Source organism: Oppia nitens, unplaced genomic scaffold, assembly GCF_028296485.1.
Source record: "Oppia nitens isolate AA-2021 unplaced genomic scaffold, nextdenovo-longstitch-racon4-pilon3 scaffold1_pilon_pilon_pilon, whole genome shotgun sequence".
In the NCBI taxonomy this organism is placed as follows: Eukaryota; Metazoa; Arthropoda; class Arachnida; order Sarcoptiformes; family Oppiidae; genus Oppia; species Oppia nitens.
In genome coordinates, this window is record NW_026533199.1 from 2,016,825 (window position 1) to 2,031,101 (window position 14,277).

General features: G+C 28.7%; 6 protein-coding genes across 6 annotated transcripts; 3 read left to right on the plus strand and 3 right to left on the minus strand.

Moving 5' to 3' along the window:
- Window positions 1-1,067: 1,067 nt before the first annotated feature.
- Window positions 1,068-2,617, minus strand: LOC128952113 (uncharacterized). The gene is made up of 2 exons (XM_054297449.1): window positions 2,218-2,617; window positions 1,068-2,132 (listed from the first exon to the last, which is right to left on the minus strand). The coding sequence occupies exons 1-2, from the start codon at window positions 2,501-2,503 to the stop codon at window positions 1,111-1,113; spliced, it is 1,308 nt and encodes a 435-aa protein (XP_054153424.1). The 5' UTR covers window positions 2,504-2,617; the 3' UTR covers window positions 1,068-1,110.
- Window positions 2,618-3,050: 433 nt separating this feature from the next.
- Window positions 3,051-4,540, minus strand: LOC128952826 (beta-1,4-glucuronyltransferase 1-like). Its single transcript, XM_054298276.1, has 3 exons — window positions 4,466-4,540; window positions 3,306-4,406; window positions 3,051-3,245 (listed from the first exon to the last, which is right to left on the minus strand). Exons 1-3 carry the CDS (start codon window positions 4,523-4,525, stop codon window positions 3,051-3,053), a joined length of 1,356 nt encoding a protein of 451 aa, XP_054154251.1. The 5' UTR covers window positions 4,526-4,540.
- A 664-nt stretch (window positions 4,541-5,204) lies between these two features.
- LOC128951662 (28S ribosomal protein S2, mitochondrial-like) lies at window positions 5,205-6,317 on the plus strand. Its single transcript, XM_054296908.1, has 3 exons — window positions 5,205-5,327; window positions 5,408-5,805; window positions 5,877-6,317. Exons 1-3 carry the CDS (start codon window positions 5,276-5,278, stop codon window positions 6,249-6,251), a joined length of 825 nt encoding a protein of 274 aa, XP_054152883.1. The 5' UTR covers window positions 5,205-5,275; the 3' UTR covers window positions 6,252-6,317.
- Window positions 6,318-7,482: 1,165 nt separating this feature from the next.
- Window positions 7,483-10,447, plus strand: LOC128952599 (microtubule-associated proteins 1A/1B light chain 3C-like). The gene is made up of 4 exons (XM_054298016.1): window positions 7,483-7,842; window positions 8,364-8,419; window positions 9,096-9,202; window positions 10,148-10,447. The coding sequence occupies exons 1-4, from the start codon at window positions 7,776-7,778 to the stop codon at window positions 10,305-10,307; spliced, it is 390 nt and encodes a 129-aa protein (XP_054153991.1). The 5' UTR covers window positions 7,483-7,775; the 3' UTR covers window positions 10,308-10,447.
- Window positions 10,448-10,630: 183 nt separating this feature from the next.
- On the minus strand, window positions 10,631-11,591 carry LOC128952835 (mediator of RNA polymerase II transcription subunit 29-like). Its single transcript, XM_054298287.1, has 4 exons — window positions 11,295-11,591; window positions 11,150-11,208; window positions 10,974-11,064; window positions 10,631-10,900 (listed from the first exon to the last, which is right to left on the minus strand). Exons 1-4 carry the CDS (start codon window positions 11,451-11,453, stop codon window positions 10,631-10,633), a joined length of 579 nt encoding a protein of 192 aa, XP_054154262.1. The 5' UTR covers window positions 11,454-11,591.
- Window positions 11,592-11,960: 369 nt separating this feature from the next.
- LOC128952598 (cytochrome b-c1 complex subunit 2, mitochondrial-like) lies at window positions 11,961-13,772 on the plus strand. The gene is made up of 3 exons (XM_054298015.1): window positions 11,961-12,941; window positions 13,004-13,297; window positions 13,392-13,772. The coding sequence occupies exons 1-3, from the start codon at window positions 12,103-12,105 to the stop codon at window positions 13,630-13,632; spliced, it is 1,374 nt and encodes a 457-aa protein (XP_054153990.1). The 5' UTR covers window positions 11,961-12,102; the 3' UTR covers window positions 13,633-13,772.
- Window positions 13,773-14,277: the final 505 nt, after the last annotated feature.

The window sequence follows — 14,277 nt, forward strand, 5'->3', positions numbered from 1 at the left end:
GTTTAATATTAATTTTTTTAATATTTATAAACGGGTTTTGCAAAACAGTGCCTCTAATTGTTATAAATTAATAAATTATTTTTTCATTAACATTGATAGTCCAAAGGTTTGGCTATTTGTCATTAATAGCCTATAATTAAAATTTTAAAAAAATTATGACAATTGTTTGCTAATTTAAAGAATATTATTTACAAACAATACTCAAATATATTAAAAAAAAGATATTTATATTTTTGGATATTTTACTGACGAATGATATATGATATATCAGATATTATATAATTTAAATATATATTTATATATATATACATAAATAAATAAATATATTTATTTTCATAATTTATAATAATTATCATAATATGATTGCATTGCAAACAATAGCATAATTTTTTTATTGTCTCCAAAAATAAACAAAAAAATTATAGCAAATTTTCTGGTCTATTTGTGGGCTAATTAAATTAATTAATTATTAAATGTTTTAAACAGTATTTTTGTGATACATAAAAAACCATAATGTGTTAAGTTTTAAATAAAAATAAAAGGTTATCTATTTGTTAATAAAAATATAATTTTAAAAAAAGTAAAAAAAATATTATTAATTAGTACCGATTGTAATATAAATTAATTATCTATAAATAACATTAATTTTTTCATTGAAAATGACATTCCTATTCATATATATAAATATATTTAGCTTACATTAAATAATAAAAACTATTTGTGCCTCAAATTAATCTATAAATAGTATATATATTTATAATTTAATGTTTTATTTTGCAATTAAATATATATATATATATATATATATATATATAAACACATTTTTTTTGATTATTTGTTATTGAATTATTATTAATCATCATTATTGTTATAGAATTATACTTATTTAAAGTTTTATTAAGTTATCATTTGAAGTATTATTATTATATTATAATTATTATTAAATTTGTCATTATTTCAAATAATAATAAAAAAATATATTCATTAAAAAAACGATGAATTTGTTTATATTTATTTTTAATTCAATTAATTACAATAAAACTAATGATTATTATTTTTAATTACCGGTACTATACAACAATAACAACAAATAGTTTTATTTAAATCTTTTTAAGAGTTGATAAAAGTTTTCATAGTTTTAGTGATGGGCTCAACAAATCCGTTGACATGAAATGCCAACAAATGTTTCTGAATGTCTGCCAAATCGGTGATACCTGTCTTAAACCAGACTTGATTCTTGAGCGGCGAATCAAACGATGTGGTGTTCAGTTGGTAGCACATGAATCCCAATGTAAATCCATTGGGATTTATGAAAACACACTGAACTGGTACGGGATCAGCCAGATCTTTGTAGTGTTGGATATCATTGTTGGCGGCCATCAGCCGTGCCTGAGCTGTTGCATAGCCGTAACAATAGTTGATGGCTCGGCCAACAAAATACGTGTCATTCAAATTGAGCAATTGATTGTGTGTAAAGTAAATGGTTTGTATGTTATGATTGTCGGGAAGTTTGAATTCATAATCAGTCGGATAGACATTCTTTTCATCAAAACAAGTGGTCCAATTGAGAGGATTTATCGACGCCAATGGTTTGTCGATTGTGGCCAATGGTGTTGTGCTGAACAGTGGTAAACGGTTGCCACTATTAGCAACAGTAATGAAATCGGTATCCAAATCAAAGACAACAAGTCTGTTGTCTCTATTGAAGGGGACGACACAATACGGATAAGAAATTTTCGATATGTCGACAAAACCGAACTGTTTTGATGATAACAGTTGTGTCGAATCGTAGAGTGTTCTCAGATAATTCAATTCTTGACGATTGGGAGGTATACCCCAAACACGGGGTGGTCTTTGATCCAAATAAGGATACTCACGATTGATGGGCAGCTTTCGCATCGTCGAGTCGCTTGTCTTACACCAATCCAAACGTCGGGCCAGCAAATCGATAAACTGATCGTCAATGTCGATGTCGCCAACCATCAGATGATTGACCGATTCGGGCAATTCTTGATCACCTTCGATCACTGTATTGGTGAAGACAAGGGGCTGATTGATCGGATCCAATAGTTTTCGGTATCGATGGTAGACCAGTGCTGGCGTCTCGTTATACTTGGGATCACCGGCAAAGCCTATAATCAAAAGATGATGTCGTATAAAATCCGATCAATCAATCAATCAATCAATTTAATTGACAAAAAACCAACGATGACTAACCTTTGATGGGACGGTTAGAGAATGGCCACGGAAATTCTTTAAGCTCTTCGGCAGTTCTTATTGGCGACAACTCTTCACGCATGGCATCGACAACAAACTTATTGGGGTCTTCAACGGTCACACCTTTGGGAAGTGTTTGTTCATAATCTTCGATCTTTCGCCGGCTCTTTGCTTTCCACTGTTCGCGAAACAAGAAGTGTGTCTTATTTCTGCCCGGTTTGTGTCCCCAACCCTTTCCCCACCAGAATAATGGGATTTTTGTCAGCGATGGTGGTGTCAATCGCATTGTCTTTTTGTTGTTATTGTTATTGCGGACAACTTTATTGGTCGCTAATCACCGATTAGTTAATGTGATTGTCATCGACGACAACACATGTGTTGACAATAATATATGTTATTATAAGTTATTTACAGTTTTTTAGTTGTTATTCACTAACAATAGATAGCGTTATATTCATTTCAATTACAATATACAGAATATTCTGTATGTATTGAATAATAATAAGTTATAATATTATTTATAATAATTATTATTATTATTTTAATATAATTATAAATTATATTAAATATTAGTTAATAAAAACAGATATAACAATTTTTGAAAATAAAATTAATGATAGCATTTTTTTTGTATCCAAAAAAACTATTTGATATGGTTTTATTTGGATAAAAATGATTTTAATATAATAATAATAAAAGTACAAAATAATTGGCTAAATAAAACATCAATAAATGTAAGAAAAACAATGAAAATAAACAACAAATAAATAGTATAAAAATGTATGATTTACTATATATAATATATATACTGTATATATAATACACTTTATATGTCAATAACAACGACGCGATGATTCGGGATATTTGTCTTTGAGTTGAGTCTTGAATTGTCTAAATAGGATCCGATTCCTCTCGAGCTCCAAATCTTTTTCCTTGTGAAACGAGTCGGCCGTTTTGAAGCCCTTATGGATGACAAACGCTTTGTTTAGTACTGAAAATTTGTAACCAGACATATGAAGCTCACAGACCTTACAACAAACAAACAAAAATAATATAAAATATAAATAAAACAATCAATTAATTAATACTTGACTGATCCGATTGAAGCCGTACTGGCGGAAGCGTTCGTCATAATAGGGAACAGTATTGACGCTAATATAAAACGGTTCCCACGGGTCTCTCCACAATACTTCAAACAAAATGTCCATTTTTTGGGACTTATGTTTCTGCCAGTTCTCATAGTCGGTATATTTCTGGCACTTCCAGCACAACTCTATATAAAATGGTCGGGCATTCATCAGTTCAATCTGACGCAACAATTGGGACTTGTCTTTCGGTATTAATTGTTCGATAGTTTCAAGTTTTTCGTCGATGTCAACGCTGGCCAACGTATTGACCTCATAGGCTGGGACTACGTAAACAACTTTTTCTTTTTTACGATCTTCAGTAAACAATTTGTTTTGTTTAGCAAATTCTATGAACTGTTCGTAGAGACCATCGTTTGGCACCAAATCAATGTCCACAACAAACACATAATCAGTCAATGCATTTCTTCGGGCAACGTTTCGCAACAGATTATTCGGGTAAGCGATTCCTAAGTGTCCATAATTTACGGCATTTGATTCAATCATTTTTAGCAAACTTTGCATTCGATCGCAATTCTCTTCTTTGGTAATAATACTAATCGACAGTCGAGGCGATAGAGTGGTGGCACCGATGGCCGGCTTCGGTATACTTAAGGGATATACCAAATGAAAACTAGTGTTGCGGCGAATCGATGGATAACAGCGTCGCAAAAGTAATATCATTTCGATGGCCAAAGGGATGTCTTGGAATAGAGCAAAGACAGTGACTGAAGCTAATCCGTGCCAGCGATTAGATAATAGATCCAAATTATATATCTGTGAAACACTGGTCTGCGTTACGAGACTAATGTCTTGGCGGACATGATTTCGTGGTCCAAGAGATTGAGCGCGACTAAAGAAATTGATTATATGATATTCTCCCGACGAGTCCAATACAGTGGTATGTTTGACCATTTCGTGCATAGCTTTGCGATCAGATTCAATGTCTTCATCTTTATAATCGCTGACAGCAATTACATCTTCATTGAAAATGTTGTTTTTTGTCCTCTTTTGTCTTTCGGACCGCTTTGACTCCAAACGACTCAATAAAATCATATGAATCACCTGAAGATAATTGAGAAATAATTATTACATTTTTAAATCAAATTATTAATTATAATTACCTGAAGAACGGCGATAACAAAGACTAGAAAAATGATTAATCTTTTCCACAATAAACCCATTGATTACTATTGACTATATTTTTTTGTTGGTGTCTTTGACTGACTTGTTTTTTATGACTAAATCCAAAACAATGGCATCTTTGATGATATCATCTCATTATTATTATTATTATTATTAGCTGTCATCCAGACATCATCGATATCTTTGGTTTTCAATAGTATTGCTATCAATAACTACCGTATATTGCAATTACAATAATCACAATCAGAAAAATGCATTCATAAAATTATTATAATCCAATTGATCCAATAGAAAGATGATGTCGTTGTTGTTGTTGTTGGTGGTGGTGGTGACAATTGCAGTCGACAATAGTCACCGCAAATTGTGATCAAAGTTGTCAACCATTATCGCCAAACATTTTGCCAATCAATTTGCTGTAATATAACTGTCAATACAACACAAAAGCTTATGTTATTATTATTATTATGTGATATAAAATTCTGTATATATATTGGTGTCAATGATGTCTATCTAACGGATCAATTAATTGTGATATTTTTTTTTGGGGGGAAAATCTATTGAGTAAAACATAAATATTTATTATTGTTATTAAAACTAATTTATTAGTAAATTATAATCAAAATTATAAATAATTTATTAATTATTGAGATTTATTTTGTATTATTACAATAATTGTAATAAAAGTTTACGTAATTTTTATATATAAATATTGTAACAAAATATTTGATTTGTATTAACATGTGTTTGAAGTAAACATTTGATACAAATAAACGGCGATTAAAAACAAAATGTTATTCAAAGCTATCTCTTCGCCAATCAATCGTCTCATCAAAACTAATGGTAATAATAATAATAATAGACCATTGGATCAGCTTTTCGGTGATAATTAAAGAATATTTAATTTTTTGACTAACAAATAGTGTTGAATACATGCCTAAGACAAGTCCAGACCTCAGTGGCGACCCGACAACAACAGCAGCCATCGCTGGACTCGTTTGGCACCGAATCGGCCGATGATAAGACTGTTGTCATGGATGAGACCATCAAAAAGGCGTACGAAGAGTCGTTAAGTCACGCCGACTACTTTGATATCAACCGTTTGTTTACAGTCAGACAACTGTTTGAATCGCGCGTCCATTTGGGCCACAAATTGGGAACTCTTAACCCACATATGACTCCCTATCTGTTTGGTAAACGGTTGGGATCTCTTGTTATCGATTTGGATCAAACCGCTCAACGGCTGCGGGAAGCGCTCAACTTTACCGCTCATATAGCCTTTAGGGACGGAATCATACTATTCATCAATAGGTCGCTAAATGTTAGTGACTTTAAAGATATATTATAATTGTTTTTTTAAAAGACTGATATATTTCTATTATTCTTCTAAAGACAACACATTTGGTGGAGAAGACGGCCAAAGAGTGCAACCAATTCAGCCACTGTCGAGAGTGGAACAGCCGAACATTTTACGACTCGACCATATACTTCGGTGCCGTCACCCGATTACCCGATTTAGTTATATTTTTGAATGCTATGAATAATGTGTTTGAAATGCATCCGGCGGTCGTCGATTCGGCCAAACTTTTAATACCAACCGTTGGCATTGTCGACACCAATAGCGATCCCACACTCATCACATACCCGATTCCCGGCAATGACGATACCTATCAATCCATACAACTGTTTTGTCGACTATTCAAACAGTCTATCATTTTAGGGCAACGAAAGCGAAAACAATTGTTGGATTCATTAGATAACCGATAAGCTATTTATCGGATAATTATATCAAATAAAAAATCACATCAAAACTTATGTAATAATATTTACTTTAATCTATTAATAATAATTAAAAAAACAAGTATACAAATTGTAGTAAAATTATATAAGTTATATATTTATTTACAAAAGTGTTTATTTGTTTTAATATTGAAAAACATTTCCATTAACCTTATTGTTGTTGACTTGTGAGCTGATTCACGTATACCCTATAGTAGTCGATTGTATATGTATTGTACTACCGGTATAATACTATTGAGTACCGGTAATACACAGTATGTGTTTTGGTGTTTATTTTTATAAAAACTTCTAGAAAACTGAAAAATTTTGATTAAAAAAAATAATTTTTAATGATTAGAAATTAAGTTTATTATATTAAATTTTTGACAACAAATAAATAAGAGAATGATTAGTATAAATATATTATATATATTATTAGTTACCAATAGTTATATAAAAAAATTGTTATGTCTTTTAATATTTTATTTGACCATAAAACACAAAATTATGTACAAAAAAATTCTAATGTATATGTAGTAATATAAACTAATAGATATAAATTATATATAGATAGATATATTGTAAGTACAGTACAAGTATACAATATAATTATGATTAGACAGTCAACTTTGGACAACACATTTGATAAAATAAAATTAGTTATTAATATTAATAATAATATTATTAGTTAGTTAGTTTGTATACTATAAATGCATATAATGATGACAAAAAATAGTTGTTATCGATTCTCAATGTGTATGTAACTACTAATTATTAAGTGGAAACAACTTTTTTTGTTTGTAATCACACAAAAATGAGAAATTAAAAGGTAAATGTAATGATGAATATACAGTATAAATAGTATTTATTAAATACAGTACTACAGTATAAATAAAGTATAATTAATAGTACTGTATATATAAATATATATATATATATATATTTAGTAATACATTTAGTAATATATATATATAAATGATAGAGAGTGTCGTGCGGTAAACCACTCAGACCTTTAGCCCCCAACACCCAACCAATAGATAGATAGATAGATAGCCCTCCAAACTAATCGCAATATAATTTTTATCTCTAAATATTGTATTAGATTTTTATATTACTGTATAATATATATATATATATTAATTTTTCACCAATCATTTCATTAGTCAACATTTAAACGTCGATATATAAAATGTGAGAAAGAATTTTGATAAACATTTAGTGTAGACTATTTGTAACTTATTTTTTTTAAATTTAATTATTTTGTTTAGTATATTAATATCATATTATATGAAAATTTGTGTAAAACTTGTGGTCACTTAGTATACAAGTATATTGCAATATTGTTGTCAATAATTGTTGTTTTTTTTGTTAAATAAATTTGTGATTTTATTCAACGCGTTGTCATATTTGATTATTTACTGAAATAATTTACTGTATATTAATTGTCAATTTTGTTGTTGTGTTCATCAATAAAAACACAGTTAATTAAAAGTTTAAATTATCGGTTATTCAATGGCTCCCAATACCGATAAAACCGATACCAATCTTAACAAACCATTCAAACAGAGAAAGCCTTTAAGTTAGTATAAAAAAATTATATTTAAATTTTTTTTTTAATAATTTAATTATTATTTGTTGTTTACTTGTGGATAATTTTGTTGAATATCATAGTTTTTAATTAATATATTATCTATAAATAATACATAATTTATTATTATTATTCGTTAATTCGTTAATTAATATTATTTTTTAATTACAAATAATATCTAAATTTTTATAAATTAAATTTTGTAATAATCAGTAAAATTTTTTTAATCGTATTGATTATCATTAGTTAATATAAAAAATTGTCTAGCTATTTTTTTGCTAGCTAATAATCTGTATTTTAATTTCAAGATAAGTGCAATTATGTTAATTTTCAACAACAAAAAAATATTTTAATCAATTTTTTCAATCATTTTTTTGAAGATTTTTTTTATTATGTAAACAAATTTTATTTAAATGTTTGCAAATTAAAATATATATATACAATATAATGGATTTTTTTAAAACAAATTTAAATAAAATTTATTTATTTAATATTTATTAACACTTTTATAGCGACGCGAAAGGAAGAAGTATCGGGAATAAGAGCCAAATTTCCGACAAAAATACCGGTTTGTCATAAAATTATTTAATTATTTAAATTATAAAACAAATTTACATGAATTTTATTTAAATAAATATTATTATAATTGAAATAAAAATGAAATCTTGAATAGTAAGGTCATTGAATGCAATAACAATAATTAGATTATATTATTTATTTATCAGACAGTCTGTCCCCAAACAGAGTAATTATAACTAATCTTTTTATTATTTGTAATAACTGTCAAAAAAAGGGTTGTTATGTTGGCATAGATTCAAGTTATTAATACTGTATTTATTATATATTTATTTATACATAATATATTTCAATGAATTGCGAATTATCTATTAATGTATTATTAATTTAAAACCTTAAAAAATTTTCCATTATTTTTATTGATACTATAGGCGATAAATTGTAGTGAAATCATAGGAAACATTAGAAAATAAAATAATAATAAATTTTTTCATAATAGTTTTAATACATAAAAAATTATTTAAGTAAACACTATCTTTATTTTTGAATAAATAGAGAGAGAGAGAGAAAGTAAGATAAAACTAGTTTTTAGTATAAATATTATTTTTTCAAAATAATTTATTTACTTTTTTAATATTTATAATCAATAATAGTAATAAAAAACATGGACTTTAAAACATAATAAATATAATATTTTGTAATAATTTTTTCGCAATAATAACAATTAGGTAATTGTCGAAAAGTATTCAAAGGAGAAGACACTTCCGGCTTTAGACAAAACAAAGTTTTTAGTGCCTCAGGAGTTGCCAATGGCTACGTTTGTCACCATAATTAGGTAATTTAAAAAAAATAATATTATTTTTTATTTAAAAAATAATCAAAAATCAAAATAACCTTGGATCATATAAAATCAAAATATATATAATTTTTAAAAAACATTTAATAGTATCATTATATATATGCTGATTAAAGTACAGTACTTTTATATGTCTAAGCTATTAACCCCATATATAATACAGTTATAATATAAGTATAATTACTGTATATTAATATTATAATTAGTATTATTAGTAAATCTAATGTTAGTTTGAGCGATAATATTATTAAAATTTATTATAAATGTACCGGTATAGAAATGTAACATAAAATTATTATTATTATTATACTAAATGATAAAAATTATCACTGATAATAAGTTTTTGACTATTTACGCTTTTAATGCTATTTATATACTTTTATTATACATTTACTATCAAAATGAAAAATAATAATTTATAATAAGAGGTAAACAATTTTTATTTGACAAATGTGTTGCCAACTGCTGATTGCATTAAATGAGATCTTTTTAAATATTAAAAATAAATTTCAATTCAAAAATGACATTTTAATGAGAAAAATGGGATATTTTTGAAAGGGATTTTCCCAAAACTTTCACTGGACACACATTTTTATCAATAAAAATAAACAAATTAAATATTTGCCAAATATATATAAGTGTAATTATGTTTGATTATACTAGAAATACGTATATAATTTATAATTATTTTGATTAACTTTTATAAGTATAGGAAATATGCATTATTTAAAATAAACATTTATAACAAATTTTATATTTTGCAATTAATCATCATTATTGTTATACACAATTAATATAAAACAGCATACTTTATAAAAAAAATATAATATAAATTATAAACAATTTTAATACATTTTATTTAAATTTAGTAATAAATTTATTTTACCGGTAATTATATTTTTTTTTTTAAATATTAAAATATAGGAATCGGATGCAATTGAGCTCAACTCAAGCCTTTTATTTGATTGTCAATAATAAAAGTATGTGTAATATGACTAAAACCATGGCTGAGATATACAAAGAGAACAGAGATGAGGACGGCTTTCTATATGTCACATATGCATCACAGGAAATGTTTGGCTGATATCTATATGTGATGGCAATACCATCAGTGATGGGGGTATATAATCTCAATCCCTCCACACTATCGCATCTATCATCTAATTTGATTGTATAATTTTGTATATAATTTATTAAACCACACATTTTCAAAACTAAAATATTTAATTATATTAGAAAAAAATTCATAAATTTATATATATATTACAATAATATTTAATCCAAAAAAATGTATTTAAAGAAAAAACATGAATACGATTAACAAATTTATTTTTAATCATATAAAATATTTTATTATAATAATAAATAAATAAAATAATTGTTTTTAATTAAAAAAAAAATCACAATCTATTGATTGGGCGCAGGAGTGGCCGGATTGATCATCGGATTACCGGTAATCGGTAAATCTGGTTGTGCAATACGTTTGGATCCATCGACTAACATGTCGTGTACGGACTTTGCAAAGTTGACCTGATTTTTGATTGTCATTATATATTGATTGTATGACATCGAGTCCGGTGTTATTGCAGTGTTTACGTCGACATCCAATTTGTTGATATTGAACGGTAAATATAAGTGACTGTCTTTTACCTGAATGGCCACTTCGTGGATTGTTTTCTAATACAAACAAAAACAAATTGATTATCAAATAATGAAACAAATTAATCACTTTATATCTATTAGTGATTACCAAATGTAATTCAATTTGATTACAAATTGAGAAAAAGTCTTCTAATGCTTTGTCAAATCTAACGACATTATCGGACTGATCATTGGTTTTGCTAAATAAACAAACATATAAAACATTGTTTGAAATATACGGATAATTCAGAGACTATCAAAAAAAAATTGACAGCCAGTTCGTACCCGACGGTGTCTATCAATGAGTTGCGATGAATGTTATTAGCGGCCACTTTCATGACATTCTGTGTCCGATTAAGAAAAAAAAACAATAATCAATGCTTAAGAGGCCATTCATTCATCACTTATATATGATTGACACCACACTTACCGCAAGTGAATCTTTGAGAGCCCAAACCAATTGGCGGACTCTTATAATCGGCTCAGATTTTTGGTCACCCGGTGGCTGATTTGATTGGCCGCTTGCGGCTGACTGTTGTTGTTGTCCGGCCATTGCGGGCGGTTGCTGTTGGCTTGTCATTGACGCCATCGTTGCTTAATGTTTACTAACGGTTTACTTGTGATTATAACGCTTGCAATAAAATATCAAATATAATCTATGATAACATCTATTATAGTTTATTATTATAATTGCGTTCAAAATTATAATTTAAATACAAAAACATTAGTATTTAAAAAAACATCAAACAATGTGTACAGTAATGACAATTTGTTATATAAAACAATAAGGGCTTAACTCATTCACATACAAACCAATGATTATTGTACGACAATAGTATAGCATTGGTTACGCCATTATTGCCAATCATAATTGACAAACATAGACACATACAGTAGAAACAAATTAATGATAAATATATGAAATAATTTATTGTATTAAATCAAATTTGGATGAATTAAAAAAAAAGTAATTAAAAAAATTTCAAAACATTAAATTTTTAGAAATAAAATATAATTAAATCAATGACTAAATTGTTTGTAAGATTTTTTGAAAATAGATCAACAAATGTGTGTTTGTTGTCAATTGACTGCAATTGTATTGTCATTGAAGTCAATAGCATAGCTGTCGCTGTAATCGCATTACAATTACTGCCATTTTATCGGTAAATGTGTTTAGAGTTTGTTTTGTCTAATTATTAATCATCCGTTTCGGGCGATAATCTGGTCAGAGAAACAAAATGATGGCATCAAAGCTACGCAGAAATCCGTTGAACGGTTTAATTGTAAAACGTCTGTTGAGCGGCCAGACGGCGGCGGCCAAGAGTTCAGAAGCAGCAGAAGCCGTAAAATCGGCTCAATTGAAGACAACGACTCTGCCTAATGGTCTGGTCGTGACCTCACTCGAAACGTTTAGTCCGGTCGCCCAAATCGGTGTCATTCTGAGAGCTGGATCCCGATATGAACCGCAAGACAAGCTCGGACTGAGTCATACGCTAAGATCAATGGCCGGTTTCACTACCGAAAATCACACCGTTTTCGGTATTACTCGCAATATCGAGTACGTCGGCGGCAGTCTTACAGCTCATACGACCCGTGACGACATTGTCTATATACTGGAAAACGATCGCACATACACTGACCTCAACATCAAGTATTTGGCTGAAACTATTACAAAGCCTGCGTTCAAACGGTGGCAAATCAAAGATAACTGCGGCCGACAACGTGTCGATTTGTCTCATTTCAAAGATCAACCGAATCTGGTTGTGATGGAAGCCCTCCATTCTGTCGCTTTTCGCGGCGGACTTCGAAATTCATTGTATTCGCCAGACTTTATGATTGGCAAACATACGACTGAAGATTTACACAATTATGTTGAACAGCATTTTGTCTCGAATCGGGCCGCTGTTGTCGGACTCGGTATCGATCATAAACATCTGCTGGAACTTGTGGAAAAGCATCTGCCATTGGCCAGAAGTGATCGCGGTAATAGTGGACAATCGAAATTTATTGGCGGCGAAACTCGCATCGATAGCAACTCTAACACTACTTATGTGGCCATTGCTACTGAGGGAGTCGGGTAAGTGATCTAAAAAATAAATCAAAATAAATTATTTATTAATTTGTCGTTTATTTAAAAAGAGCGAAAAACCAAAAGGAAATGATTTGTTTAGAATTGTTGCAAATAATTCTTGGAACCGGTCCTAACATATCATATCAGGACGGAAGTCATACAAAATTGGGTGCAGCCGTTGCCAAAGCCACTAGCGAACCGTTTGCAGTGTCGGCATTCAATATGAGTTATTCAGATACCGGTCTATTTGGCATCAATATTGCCGCCTCTGCTAAGGACATCCACAAAGCTGTTAAGGCAGCGGTTACTCAGCTGAGAGATACGGCCAAAAATATCAGTGCCGAAGAACTTAAAAATGCAAAGTATTGTTATTATTAGTATTATTTTATCGGTCTTTTTGATTTTTTTTGTTGACATACCGTAATTAATATAAAAATTATTATTATTTGTTTTTAGAAATAATTTGAAAGCTTCGTTGTTTTTGTCTTGCGATGACTACAACTATATGATCGAAGAGATTGGCACCGAATCACTCAACTATGGCAGCGTATTATCGTTGCCCGAGTTTCAGAAAGCGCTCGACTCGGTCACTGTTCAGGACGTTACCGGTTTGGCCACAAAGATTGTCAAAACCAAGGGTGCAATGGCCTCCTATGGCAACCTCCAGAACGCCCCCTTTTTAGAAGATTTGATTTAATTACCAATTGTTATTCCGTATAATAATTTTGTTTCTTGTTTTTAGCAATTTAGTTGTAAATAAATTAATAATTAATTAAATTGACATTAAAATGCTTATATTTGTCGCAAAGAAAATGTTATGAATAAACTTTTAAAAAATTGTCATCAATTTATGCATTTTGTTTCAAATGATTGATTAAATTATAATTAAAATTTTAGTTTCCAAATAATTTTTGAGTACTGAAATTATTTTTTTTATAGTTATGTTATTTGTAAATTATATTACAATAGTATATTTTATATGAAATTTGAAAATTGTTTAAAATAATTTGTTTCAGACAAAAAACACATTACCGGTAATTGAATTATAGAAATAAATAATTTTTATTTGTTTATATAAAAAAATGTAGAATTTTTTTTTTAATTTAAAGTTAAATATACTAAGAAAGTTATGGAAACTTTTTTTAACGGATATCGTATTATTTACCGGTAATTAAAAAATATAGTGAACTGTTATATAACATATTATAGACAATTGATTACAAAAACAGTACACAACCCGTGACCTTGACCTGAACACACCTATTTAGTCACACACCGGACCCCATGTATAGCACAGACACACACACAGCATATATGATATATCTCCTAAACACCTGACTGA

Bases quoted from the DNA above. Each gene is read 5' to 3' on its own strand.
- LOC128952826 (XM_054298276.1), bottom strand. From the start codon at position 4,525: ATGGGTTTATTGTGGAAAAGATTAATCATTTTTCTAGTCTTTGTTATC. The intron at 4,407-4,465 runs GTAATTATAATT...AATTATCTTCAG, and splicing joins TTGTTATCGCCGTTCTTCAG to GTGATTCATATGATTTTATT. The intron at 3,246-3,305 runs GTATTAATTAAT...GTTTGTTGTAAG, and splicing joins GCTTCAATCGGATCAGTCAA to GTCTGTGAGCTTCATATGTC.
- LOC128952113 (XM_054297449.1), bottom strand. From the start codon at position 2,503: ATGCGATTGACACCACCATCGCTGACAAAAATCCCATTATTCTGGTGG. The intron at 2,133-2,217 runs GTTAGTCATCGT...TTTTGATTATAG, and splicing joins CTCTAACCGTCCCATCAAAG to GCTTTGCCGGTGATCCCAAG.
- LOC128952835 (XM_054298287.1), bottom strand. From the start codon at position 11,453: ATGGCGTCAATGACAAGCCAACAGCAACCGCCCGCAATGGCCGGACAA. The intron at 11,209-11,294 runs GTAAGTGTGGTG...AATCGGACACAG, and splicing joins CTCTCAAAGATTCACTTGCG to AATGTCATGAAAGTGGCCGC. The intron at 11,065-11,149 runs GTACGAACTGGC...TTGTTTATTTAG, and splicing joins TCATTGATAGACACCGTCGG to CAAAACCAATGATCAGTCCG.
- LOC128952599 (XM_054298016.1), top strand. From the start codon at position 7,776: ATGGCTCCCAATACCGATAAAACCGATACCAATCTTAACAAACCATTC. The intron at 8,420-9,095 runs GTTTGTCATAAA...AATAACAATTAG, and splicing joins AATTTCCGACAAAAATACCG to GTAATTGTCGAAAAGTATTC. The intron at 9,203-10,147 runs GTAATTTAAAAA...ATTAAAATATAG, and splicing joins ACGTTTGTCACCATAATTAG to GAATCGGATGCAATTGAGCT.
- LOC128952598 (XM_054298015.1), top strand. From the start codon at position 12,103: ATGATGGCATCAAAGCTACGCAGAAATCCGTTGAACGGTTTAATTGTA. The intron at 12,942-13,003 runs GTAAGTGATCTA...TTATTTAAAAAG, and splicing joins ATTGCTACTGAGGGAGTCGG to AGCGAAAAACCAAAAGGAAA. The intron at 13,298-13,391 runs GTATTGTTATTA...ATTTGTTTTTAG, and splicing joins GAAGAACTTAAAAATGCAAA to AAATAATTTGAAAGCTTCGT.
- LOC128951662 (XM_054296908.1), top strand. From the start codon at position 5,276: ATGTTATTCAAAGCTATCTCTTCGCCAATCAATCGTCTCATCAAAACT. The intron at 5,328-5,407 runs GTAATAATAATA...ACTAACAAATAG, and splicing joins TCGTCTCATCAAAACTAATG to TGTTGAATACATGCCTAAGA. The intron at 5,806-5,876 runs GTTAGTGACTTT...ATTCTTCTAAAG, and splicing joins TCATCAATAGGTCGCTAAAT to ACAACACATTTGGTGGAGAA.